Raw genomic sequence first — 23,214 nt, forward strand, 5'->3', positions numbered from 1 at the left:
ATGTGTTGCAACGTGACCATCCTGAATTTCTGGGACTTGATGTACTTGTTGAGTCATCATAGGTCGAGAATGGGCTTCCAGCCCCTGGTCTTCTTTCTTACCAGCCCTATCGCCCTTTTTTTTTTTTTAACATGGTCGAACTTCCAGCAGCAGCTGAGGGATGTGTTGTTCCTGCCGGGCCACTAGTTGTATTCGCGGACAACTTTGCTGAAACTCTAGAGCATCCAGCACCCATCGATCGGTGGAGATGTTTTCCCACATGCTGACGAAGTTTGCCAGCCGGCCTCCCACTGGGGGGCATGGGTGGGGGCCCGATGCCTTGGCCGGTTCAGGCCTGCTTGGATGCTGGAGCGCCGCCTTGGGAACCTTGACGACGACAGAGCCCACCTCCGGAGGCCTTGGGGCGGCCCCTGTAGACTTCCTGAAACGAGAAACTGGAGAGGGCTGGCGGTAAGAGGACGATCCCCAGACGAAACCCTTCGAGGATCTGCTTGACTTCTCTCCTGAGGTCGGTGCTGTTGCAGCGTGCCCAGGGCGTGGGCATTCCTCGTGTCGGTCTGGATGGCCTGAAAAATTCATCGACAGCCTTTCCGAAGAGATTGTCTCAGTCGAACGTCATGTCCAGAACGCAAGTCTGAACCTCTTGCCTGAAGTTGGTGGCCTTCAGCCAGCTGCGACGAAGTTAGCACACTCCACAATGTCCAGGGCCATGGTGACGTCATGGTCCGACGCCACCTCGCCCTCCTGGAGAATCTCCATCGCCTCGACCAGTTTGTCCTCTAAGAGGAAATCCAGTATCGGGGCCATCTTGTACCATAACTTGGGGACGTACCTGGCCAGGAAGGCTAAAGCATTTGCCGCCTTGACCGTCATTGCCGCTGAGTAGATCACCTTTCTACCCACGGCGTTCAACTTCTTCCCTTCGTTGTCCGGGGGGAAATGGAGGCGGAGGACGATGGGTTGGATGACTTCTTCCACGCAGCCGCCGAGACCACAGAGTCCGGGGATGGCTGTGACCGCAGACATTTGGGTGCAGGCTCCGGAACCCAGTATTTCTTCTCAAGCTGGTCTCTTTTTGCCGGGGCTGAGGCGGGGTTCTTCAGCAGCACCAGAGCCTCATCACAGACGTCATCCAGGAGAGGTACCGCCAGACTGGTCTTCCTTTTCGCCTCCTAGTATTGATAAAGGAAGACCTTCGTCTCCTCTGGCGTAATTGGAAGAGTTCTGACGCGCGGGAGATCAGATTCTAAGGAACCCACTGCATCCGGGGGAGAAGCTCTTGGAGGCGGAGAGATGCCACTGTCGTCGTTGGTGTCCGTCATCGCCATGTCCACATGGAGGGAGGGCAATAGCAGCTGGAGGGAGGGCATAGGGTGCCTTTCCCTTTTCCTCGGCGGTGGTGACCCCAGTGTCAACTGGGTCGTCGTCGGTGGTGCATCATCTTCTGTATCTCCGACACCAGAGTGTGGAGGGTCAAAAGAAAGTCATGCGACAGATCTCTGTGAGGTGCCTGGGGAGTAGGGTCGCTGGGCCGCGAGCCGATGTTATAATCCCAGCCGACGTTACTGTCGCCGCCACCTCCGCAAGGTTTCCATCGTCGACATCCCCAGCCTCTTCTGGGATGGTGTGGACGGAACTCTCATCCTCCACGTCGGAAGAAGAAATATCCATGCCCTGGAGTTCTTCTACTCCCCTCTCCCCCAACCACCTTTTTTGGGTCCTGAGGTGTCGGTCTCGGGCTTAGGGACAGCATCCTCTTTTCAGGGGTCTTCTCTGCTAGTCTGGCCGAAGCCTCCCACCTGGGAGGAAGAGCCACCCTGGCCGCCGTAGGGATACCCTGGACCGGGTCAGTCCCTTTCGCCTTTGAAAGGGCAGCCACCACCAGCTAGATGGAAGCAGATGATTTAGCCTGCATCACCTTGGACTAAACAGGCAGGTCGGACACCTTGTCTTGTTTGGCCTTCTCCGGTTTCAACCCACAGCTTCCCCGGGGTAGCTGACTTTATCTTTGACGAAGAACTGGACCGATGGCTGGAGATTGAGGCCGTTGGAGATGAGGAGTGCACCCTGGCCGTCGCGGGACTCGCTTGTGCGGCGCCTGCCGATTGTACCATCCTCGTGGTGCTTGGCATTGTTTTGGGCCCCCATGATGGAGCTCCCTCAAAGGACTGAGAAACCCGCTCTGGCTTGCTGCATCCAGAAAAGGCATGTCCCTGTGAACCACATTTGGAAGGGGCCTTGGCTTTGAGCCATGCCAGCAGTCTGATGTACCGATCCTTCATAGTGCGCTTGGTAAAGCCACAACAGATTTCGCAATCTTCTTCTTGTGCGAGGGATGAAGACAAAGACATTGGGAATGCTTGTCCTCCATGGAAACATTCCGCAAACCGCAGCTGGTGCAGAACTTGAAGATGGAGGCTCAGTCTTTCTCCTCCGACATGGTGCGGTGTAGGCCTGATGGCCTCCTGGAAACTTCGAAGAAGAAACACTCGATGATCCTGCCCTTGAGGGGCAAAGAATGATGCCTGAAAAACAGATCCCTGTTAGCCGGATGTGGAAACTATGGATCACACAGGCTTTATTATATTAGCAAAAAAGTGCACAAAACACAGAAGGCTCTAAGAGCGAAACATGAGAACTCCCAACACTTGGGTGTGCGGTAAAAACCTGCAGATGGCTGCCTGAGGAGGGGCGGCAGTCATTGGCTGAGGGCAATATGACCCCGAGCTCAGTGATTGTTTATAGGAGAAAGGCAGTCTGTAAACGAAAGTGAAACTGTTTTTCTTTTACCGAGGATTCCCAGCTTGACGACTGGGAATATTCATGAGCATGTGAATCCATGCCAGACCCCATTCTGGAGTAATATGTATTCACTTAACAATCAACCATAGGCATTCTTAATAACACTTTTCAACAGTGATTACTTCAGTAGTTACATTTGTTACAGCGTTTGACACTAATCACAGTTCTACCGTATTATCGCTACTACAGCACATAGGTTCACAGATAGTAATTATATTTATTTAACAAAACCACACAAGATAAAGTCTTTTGGAAGGAAAAAGGTTAGTTATACACACAGCAGCAGACCTCAACGATCAAGAGACACTTTTCGGAGCTTCTACCTATTTTAAAGTCCAATCCCGAACTATACGAAAAGTCAATTTAGGAGTCGAGCCAACAAAGTCTTATCAAGTAGCAGAATAGCAAAAGTTCCTCAGGATACTTTCAGTCTCTAGCATAAGTTATGTGGCAACATAACACAAATTAGGAGGACCCTGCAAAAGGACTCCCTAAAGGGACACAAGCTGGCAAGCTTGGGTCAGAGGTAGGATGGACACCTCTACACGCACTCCAGTCACACTATATCGACTCTTTGGTTCAAGGTATGTTATATCTTTCACCCCACAGTACTTTCGTATAAAAGTAAAAGTAGCTGTATTCTCCAGACACTCTGGAGCCTAGGCAGACACACCCTAGTGTTCCCTCCAAAAGCAAAACACATTCAGACTTCCCCCCTCCCAGAATGGAAGAAGCAGGGCTAACCACGAACAACGACAATAGAAATGGCAAATAAAGTAAGGAGCCACCATGTTAGCACATTGGTGAACCTATTGTGCATAACCGAGGCTGTGGATATAGTCTGCAGTAAAAAATAGCACAAGAGTTGGTAGAACATGTCCACTGCCACCAGCTAGAACTATATTTTGTCTATGTGACTAAAATGTCACGGTAGTAAAGAGAAGGGGGATACTAGGTATCTCCTTAGCACTACACATAGGGTGGTTAATCTCTCATAGGATAATGTTTTAGAAAGATACAAAGTATCCCTCAATCCTTATGAACTGTAGTTACTTAAGTTTAGTAAAAGAATCTCAAAGGGAGGACCCAATTGGTCCCCAGCAATACCGCACATAGGGTTTGTGGGCTGCAAAAGTTAAACACAGGTGCATTAAAAGAGATATGGAGAAAGGTAGAATCCATAGTAAAGTTAAAACACAGAGAAAAGAGTTCCAAAAGTCAGAACCCATAAGAATGAATGAGGGGAAAAAGGCTATTCCTCATTCAGGATAGAAAGAAAAAGGTCCAGAAGTCCAGCAAAAAGTGCTAGTGGTCTCACTAGGAGAGGTGATGAAGCATAAACATGATACATTTCACTAACAGGGAGAAAGGCCTACACGCAGGCCAGGAAATTCAGGGCACCACTAAACCACTAGGGCATTTAATAAAAGAGGGCCAAGGCATTGCCAATGCAAATAGCCCATCTAGAAAGTACTTTAATGGGAAAAGACCATGATTGGGGCCTGGAAGAAGAACTGGTCCCTGTATGTCATTACACCGGCCCCAGGTTAGACTGTCAGACTGCATAGACAAACGGGCAGGGCTTACCAGACCCTTTGAAACCTCCAAGCCTTTCCCCCTCAAGGAAGGGAAGTGATTCATCAGGGTAAATAACCAATCTGGGAACGGGAGTGGGTAAGTATGTGTGAATGGTTTCTTGTGGATTAGTTGGGTGAGGACAAGAAGTGGAGGAGGACATCCTAGAGACCAGGGGAGGCGAGTTCAAAAGGAATGCAGAAGCTGTTGGAGAGCAAGGGTTTGTAGAGTGTGTGTGTGTGTGTGTGTGTGTGTGTGTGTGTGTGTGTGTGTGTGTGTGTGTGAGGAAGGAGCGGGTGAACTAGCAGTAGGATTGGATTAGATAGGAGGTAGTGGTAGATGAAGTATAGAACTTTGAGTAAGAGGTGAGCAGGCAGGCGTGACAGTAAAATAAAATCAAAGCAAAGTGTTAAAGAGATAAAACGTGGGTACAGAGCTCACTGGAACCCTCGGTGGACCCAGGGGCAGGTAAGTAACCCAGAGTCATCTTCAGGAGACTTCCAGTAAGTTCGCAGTTGGGAAAAGTTAAAGGGCCTTCCACATGTGCAGATTCGGCAATGAGCAACCCAAGGGAAGGTTAGAACAGAACTTAAAGTAGAGTTCCGGCAGTCAGAAGAAGGACCCAAGACCCATGTAGAAGTAGCAGAAGATGATGATGATGCCATTAAAACTTTTCAAGATTGGAAGGCTCAATCCAGCAGAAGTGGGGAGTCACCAGGAATCTTCAGGGAGCCCAGACTGGACCCCCATTGGAAAGAAACTAAACCAGGATATGCCAGAGTTACTGCACATAGCAAGTATATCCAAGTGAGAGCTTTAAAATGACAAAAAAGGCAGGAAACGTCCATAAGCAGATCGGTAAACCTGCCACCTCTAATTTACAGAAACAGAAAAGCAAGAGTGAAATAGGGCAGGATAAAGCCTAAACACCCTTACACAAATGGTCTGGCCAAAGGCCAGCTAGCCAATCAGGGGCTGGGGACAAAGGTTCAGAATACCAACCATACTGGTTGGTCAGTAGGACTACCACAGGAAAGGAGAAAAAAGTGAGATATAGTCTACTGGCTGGAACCAATATGGAGGCTGCCATTGTGGCCTCACAAAGAGGCCACATGTTCAGAACGCCCCTATTTGTCTACCTCTGTAGCAAAGAGGCACGACGCCAAAGAAGCTTGTAAGAGCTTTATATAAGGCCCCCGGAGGTGAGGACTGCCAGTGCAGGAATGAGAGTACGTTCTCAGGTGAGAGCATAGGAGCGTGCGGGCGTTCCAATAGAACACAAGTACATTGAGAGAGTGTATAACATCATAACATCTCCTTACCTATGGGAAAGAAAGGGACGGAAGGAAAGGGGGGGGGAAGGAACACAAAGCAAGGAGAGAGAGAGAGCTAAAGGGTAAATATGGAACATTTATGTGGAAACTGCTGGTTAATAGTAGACCTGTGGCCCATCGAGTCCGTGGAGTTCCTTTCGGAACTAAATAAGCATTGAGAAACAAACTCACACATCTGTGCGATAACATTATCCAGCCCATAGAAAGCTCTGAATGGCTCGCCCCGATTGTCTTAGTAAGAAAACCTGACAACTCCATAAGAATGTGTGTCGATTTGAGGGACCTGAACAAAAACATATGGATCGACAGGCACCCTCTTCCCAATATATCTGAACTTCTCTCAACCATTAAGTCAGCAAAATACTTCAGCACCCTGGACCTCTCCTCGGCATATCACCAAATTGCCTTGGAGGAGAACTCAAAAGCCCTCACGTCCTTTGTTACACCGTTGGGAGCGTTCATGTTCCCTTTGGACTCGCTTCGGCGGCGGCAGTGTTCCAGAGGTTAATGTCACACTTATTCGGAGGCCTTGATGGAGTACTACAATGTTTTCAAGACAACATCCTCATATTGGCCAAAACAGAAAAGGGGCACGATGCTAAACTTATGGGTGTCCTACAGGTGATCCAAAAAAGTGGGCTCACCCTTAAGCTGGAGAAATGCAACATAAAATGTAATCAAGTTTCCTACCTCGGCCATTCCATTGATGCCAGAGGCATCAGTCCCAAGAAGAAACTCATGCACACCATATTGAACTTGGCCGAAACCGAAAATAAGAGCTTTATATAAGGCCCCCGGAGGTGAGGACCGCCAGTGCAGGAATGACAGAGTACGTTCTCAGTTGAGAGCGTAGGAGCGTGCAGGCGTTCCAATGGAACACAAGTACATTTAGAGAGTGTATAACATCATAACCTCCTGGTCACCTAGACAAAGGAAATCCATGAAACACGAAATGGCAAGGAACAGAATAAAAAAAAAAAAAAACATTTCTACCCAATGAGTACTACAAAAAGGTACATGTACATCATGCTAGCAATGTGTTACAATGACTTCAATCCCCGAGGAAGCCATAACTAGTCTCCTGCTGGCAACAACTTACTCCCTAAAACCTGTGAAGGTTGCTAAAATCACCCTAGGGTAAAAGTGGAGTCTCTTTCGGACCAAACCAATACCATACACCTTAAGTAAGGTATAAAGGGACATCATTGAAGTGGGACTTTAGGAGAAGTCCCTGTGGCAACCAAAAATAAGAATGAACCAAAAAAGAGGAAATAGCAAAAAGTTAGGGGACCCATAAATTGGCCCTAGAATCCCTAAAAGAGGAATTCTGACTTAATGTGCCAGTCAGACTGATTGGGGCAAGATAACCAATGGTAGGCAGAACAAAGAAGCATCCCCAGCAGACATTTTAGACCATTTGAAAACAGCGTTCTTTCAGCATTATTATACCGGACGCAACCACCAATGAGGGGATTGCCAATGCTTTTGTCTCTGATTTACAGCCTTAATTAAAAGCCCAGTTGAAGACCACCCGGGGCCTGCAGAGCTTGTAACACCAATATTAAACGTGGCTATATTTTGGCTATGCCGTAAAGGAAGCCCCGTCCGACTCTGGTATTGGTGGTAATTGGGGTGACCAGGGGATCTGCCAAACACCAACACTAGGTCCTGCATCTTGCAGGATAGGTGGAGGCACCTGGGCACCCGGCTCTCATGAGCACATTTCTCTGTACACATAGCGTGAGGCAGAAGACATCCTCACAGCATCTTTATTCTTTTTATGTTTCACCGATTTTCACTGCAAGGGTACCTTTGGCTAGCAAATGGCCAAATAGCTATGTTTGTTGTTTAAACCCAATCTTTGAGGACCACTGCCTTTGCAGACGGTCTTCCGCTTATTCAAGGTTAGGAAGTGGCATATATAATGATTCCTTTATGCAGCCACTGTCAAAAACCCAGGAAGGGCAGGGCAGTGTTCGGAACTGATGAGAACTGGCATAGGGGGCAGACACCTTACCATACCATACATCCTCAACCCTTGCATGCCATCGCAAGAGGTGACTTCTGAAGGAAACACAAGTTTACCTAGATCAGGTTGGTGATTTTGGGGCTTGAATACAAGCCCAAGGAAACACCTTTTGATAGAGCTGTTGAATTGTGTTCCCAGTAGACCAAGGCCAGTAACTTTCAGTCACACAGCGGTATGCCATTTTACTTACAAGAGCCAACTGTAAGCCCAGAATGGGGGTGAAGGTTAATAGGCCAGAACAAGTAGAAACCAGGCAGTGTGTCAATTGTTATACCTACTCTGTAGCCCATGTTTCAACACGTGATTCTTTTATCGTCAGTTTACGTGACATTGAGAACAGACATTATCCTACCTTTTACTCTTCACTGTGTCCAGTTGCAGTGTTTTTTCCTCGATTTCCTCATCATCCTCACATTCCTCCTTACATTCTCCCTTGTGGAACTCAGCTGCTTCTGGCGTCGGCAAAGTGTGGTCAATGGCTGCAGTATCCTTGCCAGCTAGCCAGAGTTTATATCGCTCTGGTTGGAACTTTCTCACAAAGACATCCATAGAAATTTTCACCATATCTTTTCTGCAAGAGCACTGTCAGTGAGAAAGAGAGAGACAATCACTATCAGAATTTAAGAAGGCAACAGACAGTGCCAGCATGTCCTTTGAGCTTTGCACCAAGAGAAGGAAAACAAAGTTACCCACAAGGAGGGGGTGGGGGAAGGCGGCTCTTTCATAATCTTGCAGTGGGGCAACCAAGCCCTTACAAAAGAAAATGAAAAAAGATTACCGGGCTATCAATCTACAGACACATAATCGGAGCTCATTTGCACAGCAAAACCTCTTTTTTCAACCAAGCACAGTAGGGGTCCACCTGCAGAAACCGTTGTTTCTACCTCCTTATCCAGCCTTCCTGGCTTGACCTAAAGGATTGATATCGTTAGGCCTAAACTCCATCTTGGGCAGTACTGGTCCGCCTCCATCCATTTCCCCTGTCGCGGCACTGTTCTTTTTAGGCTGCCTGTCCTATCTTGCCCTACAAGCTGTCTGGCTCCCCAGGGCCAGTTCCTCAGTTTTCCTTGTTCTTTCCCCAGCACTACTGCTGCCTGGTAGATCACTCTGCTGGGTACAAATATTCTTTTCAGGGTTCAATTACATGAGTAAAGGATCCCTTTCCCGTAAGTGTAAAAGAAGGCTTGCACGAGCCCTTATGTATTTGCATCCCTAGTTGTGTAACTATGTGTGTGATTGAATTGCTGGATGAAATCTAGGTAACATTGTGACAGTCATGTATGAGCTTAACTTTGCATTCTTAACCAATGGCTGGCAAAGCTTTCCAATTGAGATTGCAAAGGTTTCTGAAACGCTTTGTAAAGCCCAAGCTCTGTAAGGACCTACACTGAATTCAAACGCCTTCTATTGAAATCAGTAAATTGTATGCCCAATGATGCCAATATACCTTCTACCACTAAGAACGGCTTCTTTTACTTTTTCATCCAAGAAATCGCCTTCCTTGGCTGCCCATGCTGAATTGAATTGATATTTTATTTACATCGCGCTTGTACACAAGTCAACAATTTTACTAGGCCCCAGGACATTGAGAAAGCTCAGGTGCATGGGAAAAGGAAAAGGGGAAAAGTGCATAGAAGGGGGAGAAGTTGAAAGTGTGGAACAGAGGAGAAACAGATCAATAATAATAAACAAAATAAATAAATAAAGGCAATAAACAGTGGTAGTGCAGCCAGCAAGTGGCAAATGCTGGGTATAGCAGAACAGGGTATGTCTGATAAGTGCAGGAAGACATGCAGGTGGGGGACTGTATGGGTACAGATACAAACCCCAGTGCATGGGGTGGCCCGGAGGCAGTGCAGGGGGTTGGCAGGGTAAGCAGGTATCTGGGCCCAAAGGACAGAGGGTGGCCAGGTGCACAGTGCCGAGAGAGAAACAGATCAGCAGGGGAGAAGAGGGACAAAGGTAGAAGCAAAGAGAAAGGTCTTGAGGTGCTTCCGGAACCGGAGATGATTCTCAAGTTTCAGAGTGGCAGGGAGGCCCCAGCCGAAGACAGATCTACCCCCAGCTCGTTTCTTTAAAAAACGGCTGACCCTAAGGGAGTTAGAGGTAGAGGAGCGAAGAGCTTGAGAGGTGAGGTATTTACGGAGGGATAGTTGAAGGTATTTTGGACCCATGCCCCAGAAAGCCTTGTGGACAATGCAGAGGGTTTTACATTTAATCCTTGCATCCACTGGGAGCCAATGAAAGGATTTCAGAGCTGGAGAGATACGATCCCAGGGCTTGAGGCCAAGGACAAGTCTTGCAGTCCTGTTCTGGATTAGTTGTAAAGGGCTGAGAGTGGAGGCAGGTAGATTTAGAAAGAGGCTGTTACAGTAGTCCAACCTAGAGAGAACCAGAGCTTGGGAGACAGGGACCTTCTGGGGGTAAAACGATATGTTGCTCTTTCAACAGGTTGGCTGAAAATGGACATAAATGAAAAAACATGAGTTGAGAAAGCCCCCCCTCTCGTATGTTGTGTTCAAAGGGACTGGTTCTGACCAGGAATCTTCTGTCATTTTAGCATAAAACCTCCTATCAAATGCTACCATTTTAAAAGACCAATAGAAGGGGTCAGCATTTGGTGGTGCAGCAAAATTATATTTTTTATAATAAAATACACTTTTAATGTGCTCCCGTGTGATGTAGGGAAACTGTGCTTTAAATTCAGAAGGCAAGTCTGAAAATGGAACTGCATAAAGTACCCAAGGTGTCTTGTCGGTGTACTAGGTAATGTCAATGTATTCAACCTCTTAGTTAAACCCACTGGATGACCTTTTGGTGGATTTGGGCGTGACCTTCCAGAACTATACAGACAACGCCCAAATACTTTTTTCACTAAGAGGGAACACCCATGACAATCTGAGCTTCATTCCATCGTCCTTACAAAATAAATCTCTTGTTGGATGTCTTTCAACTGGCTAGTAAGGTGTAAAACAAAACGGAGACACATGTGATTCATAAGATGGAAAGAAATCTCACTTACCCAGGAAACATCACTGCCTGGCTGCTTTATTCAAATTTCAGACAGGAAGACATCTGTTGCATGATCTTAGATGGGTCTGTAGAGGAGATCCCAGATATGACCTGCACCCCTGACCCCCAGTGAGTTGCCAGTAAGGTACTCGCTGTGGTATGTGACGTACGAGGAACAGCTGAACCAACAAAGGGCGGCAATGGGCTGCTGCCCTGTGTACATCAGAAGATCAGTACCTGTTGAAATGCCCATAACCAGGCAACCCTGGGCAGCACGGTACCCAATCAGACAACCGTACCTGCCATTGGTACGAAACGACAAGTATTTACAGACTGTCCACGAGGAGACCCCGAAGGCCTTAATGGAAGGCCAATGGAAATAGACTAAGGGCCTAGGCAGCCCGAGAACAACCAGAAGTGGCTACTGAAAGCTATGCATGACAGTATCGACAATTGCAAGGAGAATTGTAATGGGCGAAGGGGAGAGACACTGTGAAAACATATGAGAATGGTGCCATGAGACAAGACGGAATAAACCGCCTTATTGAACGTGTGTGAATAAGGTTGAAACGCAAGATGCTAAGTAATCGATACCGCCTGCAATGCTTAAGTAGAAGAATAGAGCAGCATGCGCCAACTATATATGTCTACCTCAATACAGCACAATGTACACGTGCAACTCCATTTTGTTTGAGCAGAAGAAAGCCCAGGCGACCCAGGCCCAACTGGCTGAGTTTCACATCTAGGTCCAAGCTGAGGAAAAGAGCGAGATCGAAACTTAAAGGATGGCTCATGCCGGCGAAATCGAGGTCAGCCAGAGAAGGGGAGGTGAGCATGAGCTCACGAGGCTCCAACTTCAGAGCACGCCAGCCCGCCCGTGAAGGTCAAGATAAGAGAGGCCCATGCAGGTGGCCAAGCGAACACAGAATCAAATGCACGAAAAGACTGAGAACTGAAGCAGATTCACGGTGGACCAACACGTGAACAGACAGGCGCGAAGATGTACCACCGCCTGATGTCATTCAGAACCAGAGGGTGCCATAACTTTTCCTGATAAGAGACTACAGATCCGAGGCCATACCCAGCCAACTAATTGACACATAGCCCTAAAACACTGATTGATGGAAGGGAGGCAGGGTGAATCTTGGGACACCAGGCACCAGGGTGTCTATTCTGCATGCTGCTAATTAAAGTGGAGATTTATGGTTGGGGTGTAACTTGCCTAATCACAAGGGACCATGTAATCTAGGGTCCTATAGACATTGTAACCAATGAGACGTCATACTTGTAGTGACGTCAATCACGTGTGATGTTGAGGGATGGGCACAGGCGCCCACCCGATAAGAGTTATCCAATCCGTTTGCCTTATTTTCATATACAGATATAACACCTATACTTAAGTAACCTTTCCCAACCAATTATATTTCATGATGATTTTTTTTATAGAAGTGTACTTCATTGATGACGAAGTTTGCCCATAAAAGAGGCTGTTGTACTGAAGTTCGAGGAAGTCGGGGCGAGACAGGTGTTCGCGATGCTGCCGATTTCCATAAACTGATGTATGTATCATTAAACAGACTTCACTTTGCCAATTTACTGAGTCCCTAGTATTGATTTGTGCTGGACTATGTAAGTCCTGCACCCTGTCCTCACACGGTGCAGCTATCTTGTATTACAAGTTTTCGAGGGTGAGTGCTGACTAATGGGCCCGTCAGTAATTACCTCTCCTCGTCAACACTTGGCAGCAGAGGATGGTTTCAGCCATCGATTATTGATAAATCGATTAATATAGTCACAAGACACCTTTAAACCGATGGCACGAAGTAACTCTGGATCTTCGGTTACATCGCGAGTCCTTTCGCTATTCCGGCTGAGTAGGCAGACAAGCTTCCTGTGGACAGTGATAGTGTATATACTCCCAAAAAATCTGCAGTGGGTCTGAAGGAACCCGTTTTTCCAAGCATAACCCTTCTCATTCCCACGGGAAGCGGATCGGACGAAAACCATAAAGCGGGAAGAGGAAGGGGCGGTGATCCCGGAGATCCAGAGAGGAAAAGAGACGATCGGTGAGTGAAACAACAAAACTCGTTACCTTGGCAAATGACTCGTAGGCATTAGAGCAAGTGGGGGAAAGGTAACGGAGGGTGCCGGAGAGGAGCAAGTTACTTCTTACCTGGTAACGTTCTTTCGATGGGATGTTCCTCCGGCGTATTCCTCATCTTTGATAGATCATCTCCAGCTTACTGGCCTCGGAAAATGTTTTCAGTAGAGGGCGATGCGCGTCGATGTCCCTCGAGCCGATGTCCCTCGACAGCCTCCGTATCGGCGCCGACGTCATCACGCATATAAATAGACTCGCGCAGTGTCCGTTGCTCAGTTCCGTTTTGACGTTAACAGTTGTTTTACATGAATTGGTTATTAACCTTGAAGGAGCGTAAGCTGCAACCACAAGGGAAGTATTACTGCAGGGATGGATAGGAGGGGCGATCAGGAATACGTTGGAGGATCATCCCATCGAAAGAACGTTACCAGGTAAGAAGTAACTTGTTCTTCAAAGGGATTGTGTCCTCCGACGTATTCCTTATCTTTGATAGACTCCCATAGCAGTGGTGTGTAATTGGAGGTGGGAGTAAAACGCCATGTTTCCCTTTAGGAATGAACCGAATGTAATACGGCTTTGCCAAACCTAGTCTCTTGACTAGAGGAGGAATCCAGGTTGTAAAATCTTGTGAAGGTATGTGCGGACGACCATGTGGCAGCCGCACATATGTCTCGAACCGGAACCCCTCTTTGGAGGACCTAAGAGGCTGCGATACCCCTGGTTGAATGAGCCCTAAGATTTTGAGGAGGCTCTTTCCCTGCTAGTTTGTAACATTCCAGAATGGCCAAAATAATCCATCTGGAAATGGTCTGTTTTGTTATCGGTAGTCCCAATTTGTGCCCCGAGTAACCTACAAACAGTTGGTCTGCTTGCCTAATCCTAGCAAGTCTGCTGATGTAAAAGCTTAAAGCCTGCCTTGGGTCCAGCCTATGTAGCCTTTCTTCCTCTTTCCCAGGACGGGGAGGAGGATAGAATGAAGGCAAGGTAATTTTCTGAGTTATGTGGACTTCAGAAACCACCTTTGGGAGGAAATTAGGCTTCACCTGTAGGACAACTTTGTCTTTATGAAACAGTGTATGAGGGGGTTTACAAGATAGAGCTTTTAATTCGCTCACCCTTCTAGCAGATGTTAAAGCCACTAACAAGACAGTTTTAAGGGTGAGAAATCTTTGCAAACAAGAGTGGAGTGGTTCGAAAGGAGTACCCATCAGGAAATTTAAGACTAAATTTAAGTCCCATAAAGTAATCTGGAACGGTCTTGGAGGATAGCCATAGTTAATCCCTTTAGAAATGGTATTACTAAGGGTAATTTGAAATACGATGGCTCCTCTGCAGTGCGCTTGAAGATCGATAGCGCTGCGAGATAGCCCTTGATAGTGCCAACTTGAAGGCCTGAATTTGCCAAGTAGAGTAGAAAGGATAACACCGTTGGTGTACCACATGAAAAGGGGTCGATATTCTCTTCTCTACACCAGCTGCAAAATTTGTTCCAACGGCAGCGGTATAAAGACTTTGTTGCTGGCCTTCTGGCCGAAAGCAACACCTCCATGACGTCATCAGGGAGGTCCCAATCCTTGTATCTCAACCTTTCAGAAGCCAAGCGTGAAGGTTGAGGGTTCTGATGTCTGGATGGAGAACCTGACCTCCCTTCTGTGAGAGAAGATTTTCCTTGAGTGGAAGACTAATCGGAGGGCAGATGGACAAGTCCAGAAGGTCCGGTTACCACGTTCTCCTGGCCCAGTCTGGGGCAATTAGGATCATGGTCCTCCGGAATCTTCTCAACCTCCTGATCATTTGAGGAATGACAATGACTGGTGAAAACACGTACAGGAGTGGAAACTCCCAGTCCACTACGAACGCGTCCCCTAGAGCTCCTCTCGGGGAAATTCCCTTGAACAAAACAGATTGCACTTCCTGTTGATACTGTTGGCGAACAGATCCACTTGTGGGGTTCCCCAAAGGGTGAAGATCTCCTGAAGGACTCCCTGAGCTAGTTCCCACTCGTGGGAGACTGTGCCCTGCCTGCTCAGAGCATCTGCCGTCAAGTTCTTCTCTACGGCTACGGTGAACTGCCGATAGATTCCTTCTTGAATTGCCCAAAACCAGAGCTGCATTGCCTCTTTGCACAGTGGCAGTGATCCTACGCCTCCTCTTTTGTTGAGGTAGTGCATGGCCACTGTGTTGTCCGTCATTATCAGGACATTTTTCCCCTGTACAGATGGCAGAAAAGCCTTCAGCGCTAGTCTGATTGCTCTCAGCTCTAACAGGTTGATATGTAGTCTGGACTCCGATGGAGACCAACGACCACTGATGGTCAAGTCGTTGGTATGGGCTCCCCACCCCGTGAGGGAGGCATCTGTGACTACTGTTCTCTCCGGCCATGGATGCCAAAACAGTTCTCCCTTCAAGATGTTTTCCTGGCAGGCCCACCACTGAAGGTCTCGAGCCACCTTGTCCGGAACCTGAAGGAGGTCTGTCATTCTCCCTGAGAATTGCGACTACTGAGTTCTCAATGCCCACTGAAGAGATCTCATTCTCAGGCGAGCCTCTGGCACAAGGAAGATGCAGGATGCCATGAGGCCTAGCAACCTCAAAAAGTCGAAGGCTGGGAGACATTGGGCATTTTGAAACTTGGTGACCATCTGCAGAATATCTTGAGCCCTCACCTCTGGTGGCGAGGCTTTTCCCAGGGAAGTGTCCAGGACCGCTCCAATGAACTGGAGTCTCTGTGATGGTATCATCTGTGACTTCTTTAAATTGAGGGAGAAGCCCAGTTTGTGAAGGAAGTGGCAGACATAATCTAGCTGAATCTGAGCTTGTTCCGGAGATACAGCTCTGATCAGCCAATCGTCCAGGTAGGGGTAAACGTGAATCCCTTCCCTCCTTAGACTTGCAGCCACTACCGACATAAGCTTGGTGAAGACCCTCGGGGCGGAGGTCAGCCCAAATGGCAGAACTCGAAATTGATAATGAGAGCCGCCAATTGCGAACCTCAGGTATTTCCTGTGTTTGAGATGGATTGGCACATGGAAATAAGCATCCTGGAGGTCCAGAGATACCAGCCCGTCCTGGAGCTGGAGGGCCTGAAGGATCTGAGAGAGAGTTACCATCTTGAACTTGTCCTTCCTGAGGAACTTGTTCAATTCTCGTAAATCCAAGATAGGTCTCAGTCCTCCGTCCTTCTTCGGTATGAGAAAGTAGGGGGGAGTACCAGCCCTTGTTCCTCTCCGCTATAGGTACCGGTTCTATGGCACCTTTCTCTAGCAGGTCTACAATTTCCTGCAAGAGGAGCGAATCTGGAACTTTCAGAGAGCTGTTCACCAGTGGATGACTCTGAGGGATGCGTAGAAAAGGCAGGCAGTAACCTTGGGCAACTGTCTCCAATGCCCAATCATCTGACGTAATAGCCTGCCATTCCGTCAGATGTTGTGCTAGCCTGCCATTCCGTCAGATGTTGAGTTAACCTGCCCCCTACTGGTGTCTTGTGAGGAGAGTCCTCAGAGCGGTTTGGAGACGGCTGATGCAGATGCCAAGGGTAAAGAGGCACCTGCTGCTGCTGCAGCTTTTGTATTTTTAACCCGTCCATCTCGGGTGAATCTTTTCTGACCCCTTTGAACCGGCTGTCCTCTGCCTCTTCCGAATGCGGAATAGAAGTGAAAGGACTTACCTCTCCAAGAGGTTCCTGAGGGGCGATATGGTGTCTGACGGATTGCAGCTCCCAGGGATTTTGCTGCTGCCTTTGATGTTTGTAGCTTTTCTAAACTGTCATCCGCCTTCTTACCAAACAAAGAAGAGCCGTCAAAGGGCATATTCAAGAGTCTGCTTTGCACATCTGGAGCAAAACCAAACTTTCGCAACCAAGCAAATCTCTGGGTAGTTGTACTTGCCGCCAGGGCCCTGCTGATGCTGTCAGCAGAATCAGTGCCAGTTTGAAGGGATTCGCACATAGCGTCTTTACCATCCTTAATGATGTTTAGGAACGCTTCCCTTTCTTCTCCCTCCGGGAGGCAGTCAGCCGCTGATGAAGCACACTCCCAAAGTGTGTGGCTGAACCTTGCGAGTGTATAAGTAGCATTGATGGATTTCAACGCCATGCTACATGCAGAAAAGACTTTTTTGTCTATAGAGTCATATCTCTGGTCATCCCTGTCCTGTGGAACAGTAGGGTAAGCGGATTTACTACCTGATGAAGTAGCTGCCTGAACAACCAGACTCTCAGGAGTTGGGTGTCTAGATAAATATTCAGGGGCATCAGAAGACACCCTACATTTAGCTGATAATTTGTTGTTAACCGCTGGGATTACCTCAGGTGTTTCCCTGTTTGCCAATATTTTCCTTTTTAATGCCGCATGTAATGGCACCACAGGATCCTCCTGTACGAACTTTAACCAAAATGTATGTGAGGTCGTCTTGCTCAAAAGCAGGCGAGGGTGTGGACCAGCCCATAAACTCTATTATTCTTGCCATCAAGGTTCTATAAGTGGTCTCAGCATGTTCCCCTGGGTCTGGTCTGGCAAATTCCACTTCTGGGGAAGTGACCAACCCACTTGCTTCATGTAATGATTCTTGGAGGTCTTTCAACCTACCTTCCTCAGAGGTAAATTCCTCTGGTACAGGAGTTGCAGATACCTGTAACTCAAAAGGTCTTTCCTGATCCGAATTCTCCCCTTCTTCATAAATAGATAAGACTCTGGAATGATCAGGTCTTGAAAATGGTATAAATCCCATTTCCAGAGCAGAAGGGGCCAAATCTGTCATAAATGGCTGAGAAAACATCGACGCGGACGTTAAAGGCTTCGAAGCCATCGAAAAAGGCGTCGAGAAAGTTGGTAGAGGCCTCGAGGAACTCGAGAGAATCAGAATTCTGCTCAAGGTTGTGGACGACAATCTCGTGATCGAGGCTCTGTGTATGGTCACCGGCTGTGAGGTGGCCGTGGGTTTGTCCTTTCTAGGCGTCGAAGATGGCGTCGAATCGACTGACCTATGCGTCGAAGAACCCTTCGATAATGGTGCCGAAGATGCAGATCTATGCGTCGAAGACGCGACCTTGCCTTTGCTCGAGGGTTCGTGACACTCTTGAGTAGCTTCTTTCGCCGGGTGCTGCGACTCGCAGCGTTTTGATTTTTCGGGTCTTTCACCCAGGGTATCACACTCAGCAGTCTTCGAGGGGGTCGAGGCCACTTTCTCAAAGACGCTAAGCATCTTTTTCCTGAATTCCTCCCACTCAGCCTGAGAGCTATGTTTAGTGGGGCAGGAGACCGTTTTCTGGGAAACGGAAGACGACGAGGAAGAGGATCTTCGACGTCTCTTTTTTTGAATGCTTAGATCTCGAAGAGTGATGGGAACTGCTTCGAGACCTAGAACGAGAATGTCTTTTGTGATGGCGAGGAGACGAATGTCTCTACTCCGCCGAGGAAACTTTCAAAGAAGTTTTAACTGCCTTACCTCTCTCGAGCTTCCCCTTACGCTCCTTCAAGGCTTTCGCCGTCATGGACATGCAGTCCTCGCACTCCGAACAATGGTGATCGACTCCCAGGCACCACAAACAGATCCTATGAGGATCCGTCAACGACATTTTCTTTCCACAGTCTCAACATTTTTTGAAGCCGGACCATGGAGTCGTCGGTTCGGCTGAGGAAGCCATAGAGTACGAGTCGGTATTCTCGAGGAATAATGAAGTATATTGACTGAAGAACTGAGCAACGATATTACGAGACCCCACGAAGCGCGGAAAAACAGAACTGAGCAACGGACGCTGCGCGAGTCTATTTATACGCGCGGTGACGTCGGCGCCGATACGGAGGCTGTCGAGGGACAAAATGTATTGATGCGAAAAATGTGTTGATGCTTGAGTGAAATGCATTTTGGTTTTTGCGATTCTGTAACTGAGAGGGGATCGCCAGTAAATTGATGGTTTCTGTTGAGTAAATTGATGGTATAAATTTTGGCGGAAAAAGTGGATTGGAGCTTGCGGTTGTGGTGCTCGCTCATATTGGTGGAGAGACTTAAGTTATTGTGTAAACATTGTGGGTATTGAAGTGAAAAGATGGAGGAGGTCACCCCGCTTATGCATCTCTGTAAGCAATTGCCAAAACATGCAGCAAAGCTGAAGAAATACAGCCAGGAGTGGGTGATGGGCACCGCAAATAAAATGTTTATGCCGTGTCCCCAGAATGGGTCATTGTCTAAGGCTGTCTTACAGCAGATGACCACGTTCTTACATGCCACATATAGCGGGAAGAAACTCGAGAATCGCCTTGCCGTTCTCGAGTTATGGAAGATGTTTGAACAAACAAAGGAAGAAAAACCACCTGCAGACTGGATATTAAACGTATGTATAGAGGGGGTGAGACGCCTACTGCGCCACCGGCCCCGCCAGAACCAGTCATTGAGGGAAGCAGGTCAGAGGGTCTTTACCTGCTACGAGAGCTCAAAGCAGCCACGGGGGATAGCAATCCCGCGTATGAGTCACCTGCATGCAGTAGTGGCGAAACTAATGAGAAGGAGCGGGAAACCGTTCCAGCCCCCGCCGTCCCGAGGGACAAGGAGAGGCACGGAGATGGACGAAAGGATCAGGTACAGACTAGTGCACCTCTCGATAAGGAGAGAGAGAGGGAAAGAAGCGGAGAGAGAGTGATGAGATAACATTCGCAAAGGACGAATGGATGGGAGGACAGATATTGTTAAAATTAGATGGAAAGGGGAGTGAGGATGCAAGGCCACGAGGAAGGCCTAACGAAAAGCAGAGAAGGGAAAAGGATAGGGAGACAAGGGATGAAAGAAATCGAAAGAAGGACAGGCTGAGGCGAGAACAACTTTATCGCGAAGAGTAAGAAATAACGCTCAGTCGCACCGAGTATGCAGCCTACGAAAAATACAGACTGAATAAGTTGAAGTTAGAGGAAGAACGTAGGGTGCATGAAAGGAAGGAAGATATTGAAAGGCAAAGGAACATAGAGACGAAAGGATACAGGAAGTAGATAAGATTAGAGAGGATACAAGGAAACGCAAGGAAACAGATGAGGAAATAGAACGTTAACATAGACAAAGGGCGCGAGACTTAGAATATTTGCGGCGGGAAGTGAAAAAACCAAATTCTGTTGTAGACTGGGAAGACATAGAAGAGTTCTTTCCAGCAAGTGATGCAGTACCGGGTACAAGCAGGACAATTATTGATGATGACTTCGAAATCAGAAGCATCAGGGAAGCGATTGATAAAATATATGATGAAATGGGACTGGAACGAATCTCCCAAGAGGGAAGGGTAGATGAGCGCTTAGAGAGCACTCGGTTATATGACACTGAGGATGTCACCCAAAGTAGTGAGAGTAGGGGACGTTCCCTAGATAGACTATAAAATAGGCAGAACGAAGATGACGCAAGAAGTTGTGCAAACTGGGAGTATTCGGAGTCTGACTCCGATATGGACGTGGAAGAAGCAATGTATGACGAAGGGAGACGGTGCGAAAGGCGGCTCCCAGGGAACCGAGGGGTACAATGGTCAGAGGCTGGCGAGTCCGTAAGTAGGAAATCGAATCCGCTGGACAGTCCAGCCGACATGAAGAAACACCCCACGGTCAGAGGGGGGCGTTGGCACCTGCCTATACAGATAGGTTAAGGGCGCTGCCAGGTAGAAAGCAAGGCGGGAAAGCCACCCCAGCAAGAGACCAAGGAAGTAAAGAAAAGGGAAAGGAGGATTGCGCATTCCAATTCCCACTGCTAGAGAAAGGGGGAGTAAGACCGCAATATATTCCATGGCCACACATGGACCGGGAAAATGTAAAGAATAAGCTTTCAATGTTGACATCGGGAGCCGGGAAGTGGATACATGAGCAAGAAGAAATGACGGGGGGAGTCACTCTAGCCATAGGCGACATCAAGGGTCTCCTAATTGCTATACTCGGAGAAAGAGCAGACGATGTGTGGAAGAGGGCACGCTTCCCTAGGGTAACCATGACTAACACCTCTCATGACGGAGCGCCATTTAATAATTGTAGAGCCGCAGAGTGGAAAGCGCTGCGAACGCTATACCCTGACACATCAGACATGGGAGCCATTACGACTCGGAAGATGAAAGAGTCAGAGGATCCGTTGCTTTATATCCAGAATTTTCAAGACGCGTGCATGCTTGAAATGCATGAGTCTTGGACAAAATCTATCCCTGTATTCCATCATATACTGTGCCAAGGGTTACTACAACCGGTGCAAAAACAACTAAAAAAATTGGTAGGAATAGAAGCTAAACCGTGGGCCGAAATCCAGTTGACAATTGCCCATTATTGAAGGCTATTGCAAGAAAAGAACTGAAAGTAAGAGGCAACGCGTAAGGGAGAAGAGCCGAAGCTGGTGCAAAGGAAGCTCACGAAGTATACACTCGAGGGAGCCATGCTAACAAGCCCGGCCGATTTGAGTGCGCAATGTGCCACTAACCCGCCGCAGAACAATCAGGGTAACGTGGGATATTATCCGAGAGGAAGAGGATGGCAGAGTAATCAGGGAGGCTTTAGAGGTACCCAAAGAGGTTTTCAAAATGTTCAAGGTGGTATCCAGAGCGCACCAATGGGCAGTCCAGCTATGCCAGATGGACAGATGGACAGATGGACTGACCACCGCCAGTGTGTTGCCTATGTGGAGTGACAGGACATGTGGCACGCATGTGCAGAAGCCAAGGCATGTGGCAGAACAATCAAGGGATGGGGGCAGGCACGGTAAATCAACCGGCTACCCCACAACAGGGCAATGCACAAAACTATACCGTGCAGCAGCAGGCAGCTGGATTGCAGCAAGGTGCACAGCAAGGGTTTCAACCCTCGAACTTGGAGAACTTGCTACAGGGGCAACCCCAGTAGGCACCGCCGCCGGTACCACAAGGGATGAACAATGGGGGTGTTCCGCAAACTTATAGTGGGCCGAACCTATACATAAAATAGGACAGCTCACGGGAAACTCGGATGTGCTCTATCCTATCGGTGACACCAGACCCTAATAGGGAACCAAGGATAAATGTCACCATAGGAGGAAAAGAGTATTCCTTCTTAGTTGACACGGGCGCGACGCGTTCGTGCATAAGAGAAGGCAAGTTTTCCTTGTCCGGCGAGGCAATAGACACGCAGAGTTTCACTGGAGCCCATAGTAGAGTTCCCTTCACAGACGCTCTCCCGGTCTCCGTGGGAGAGCATGAAATGAATGTGCCTTTACTGTACTCACGTCAGTCCCCAGTAAACATCATGGGTCGAGATCTAATGACAAAGCTGAATATATCAATCACATTCACTGAGGATGGCATAGTGTTCTCCACGCCAAGAATGCATTATTCCAACGTATACGAAATGATCAGAGCATACTCGGGACGTACAGCTATGAGAGCTTTACCGCTGGAGCCGGAGGTCTTCGAATATGGCGTGCGATTGCTCATGGCGGGATTGCCGGGCCTCGCAGGCAAAACTATGGAGGACCCAACAATGAGGATCCCTGACTAGTTTCTTTTTAGACCAAGGCTATCCATGCATTAAGAAGAGGGACAAATATTTCCTTTGGTAATACCATTTGCCGCAGTAAAGGGGAAGGTGGTTTTAGTAGAAGGATACGATGACGAAGGAAGGCAATGGTGCGCAGTTATCGCCATTGAAGAAGGGTATCGAGTGACTGACGTCACAGATGATGATCTGTTCGAAGAGCACCCTGACTTAGGGGAGACACGGGTGGAAGCAAGTCTCAGATTGTGGGTCAAAATGATCAAACGAGAAGTGCCACAGCGAATGATGCTAGTGATGGCATGACCAGAATATTTTGAGGAGGACATCGCCCAGGTGCAAGTCACAGTATGGACAAAAGGGCCTTATGACATAGGGCTCCTGAAGGGGGCAGGAGAGGTGAAGATTAAACTCAAGCCTGGAGCTATTCTACCAAGAGCGCGACAAATCCACATGTCCAGAGAAGCAGACGAGGGGATTGCAAAGACAATCTCTGCCATGATGGAGCATGGCATTCTGGTAACGTCAGAATCACCTTGTAACACGGTGATCTATCCTGTCAAGAAATCCAAGGGAGGGTCTTGGAGTTTAATCCAGGATTTACGAGCCTTGAACGACATAGTAGAAGCCGAATTCCCTCTAGTCCCTAATCCATCCACTATTTTGTGCAACATACCCACGGAGGCCAAATATTTCACGGTGATCGAGTTGAAGAATGCATTTTTCTCTATCCCATTGCACCGTGATTCACAAGACCGGACGTCATTTACTTTCAGACAAATGCACCTGGAAAGTACAAGGCTGCTACAGGGGTATTGTGAATCTCCGTCCATTTTTAACCGAGTCCTGCAAATGGACCCAAGTAACATTGCGATAGACAGTGTTGTT

At 47.9% G+C, this 23,214-nt stretch overlaps 1 protein-coding gene across 1 annotated transcript in view; it reads right to left on the reverse strand.

Moving 5' to 3' along the window:
* Nucleotides 1-23,214, reverse strand: part of KDM4A (lysine demethylase 4A) — a 1,237,605-nt gene that overhangs the window by 866,371 nt on the left and 348,020 nt on the right. Inside the window, exon 9 of the mRNA XM_069642410.1 lies at nucleotides 8,093-8,322. Within this exon, the coding sequence (XP_069498511.1) occupies nucleotides 8,093-8,322 (230 nt within the window). The remainder of the gene's footprint in view (nucleotides 1-8,092; nucleotides 8,323-23,214) is intronic.

Source organism: Ambystoma mexicanum, chromosome 1q, assembly GCF_040938575.1.
Source record: "Ambystoma mexicanum isolate Mex_15411 chromosome 1q, UKY_AmexF1_1, whole genome shotgun sequence".
In the NCBI taxonomy this organism is placed as follows: Eukaryota; Metazoa; Chordata; class Amphibia; order Caudata; family Ambystomatidae; genus Ambystoma; species Ambystoma mexicanum.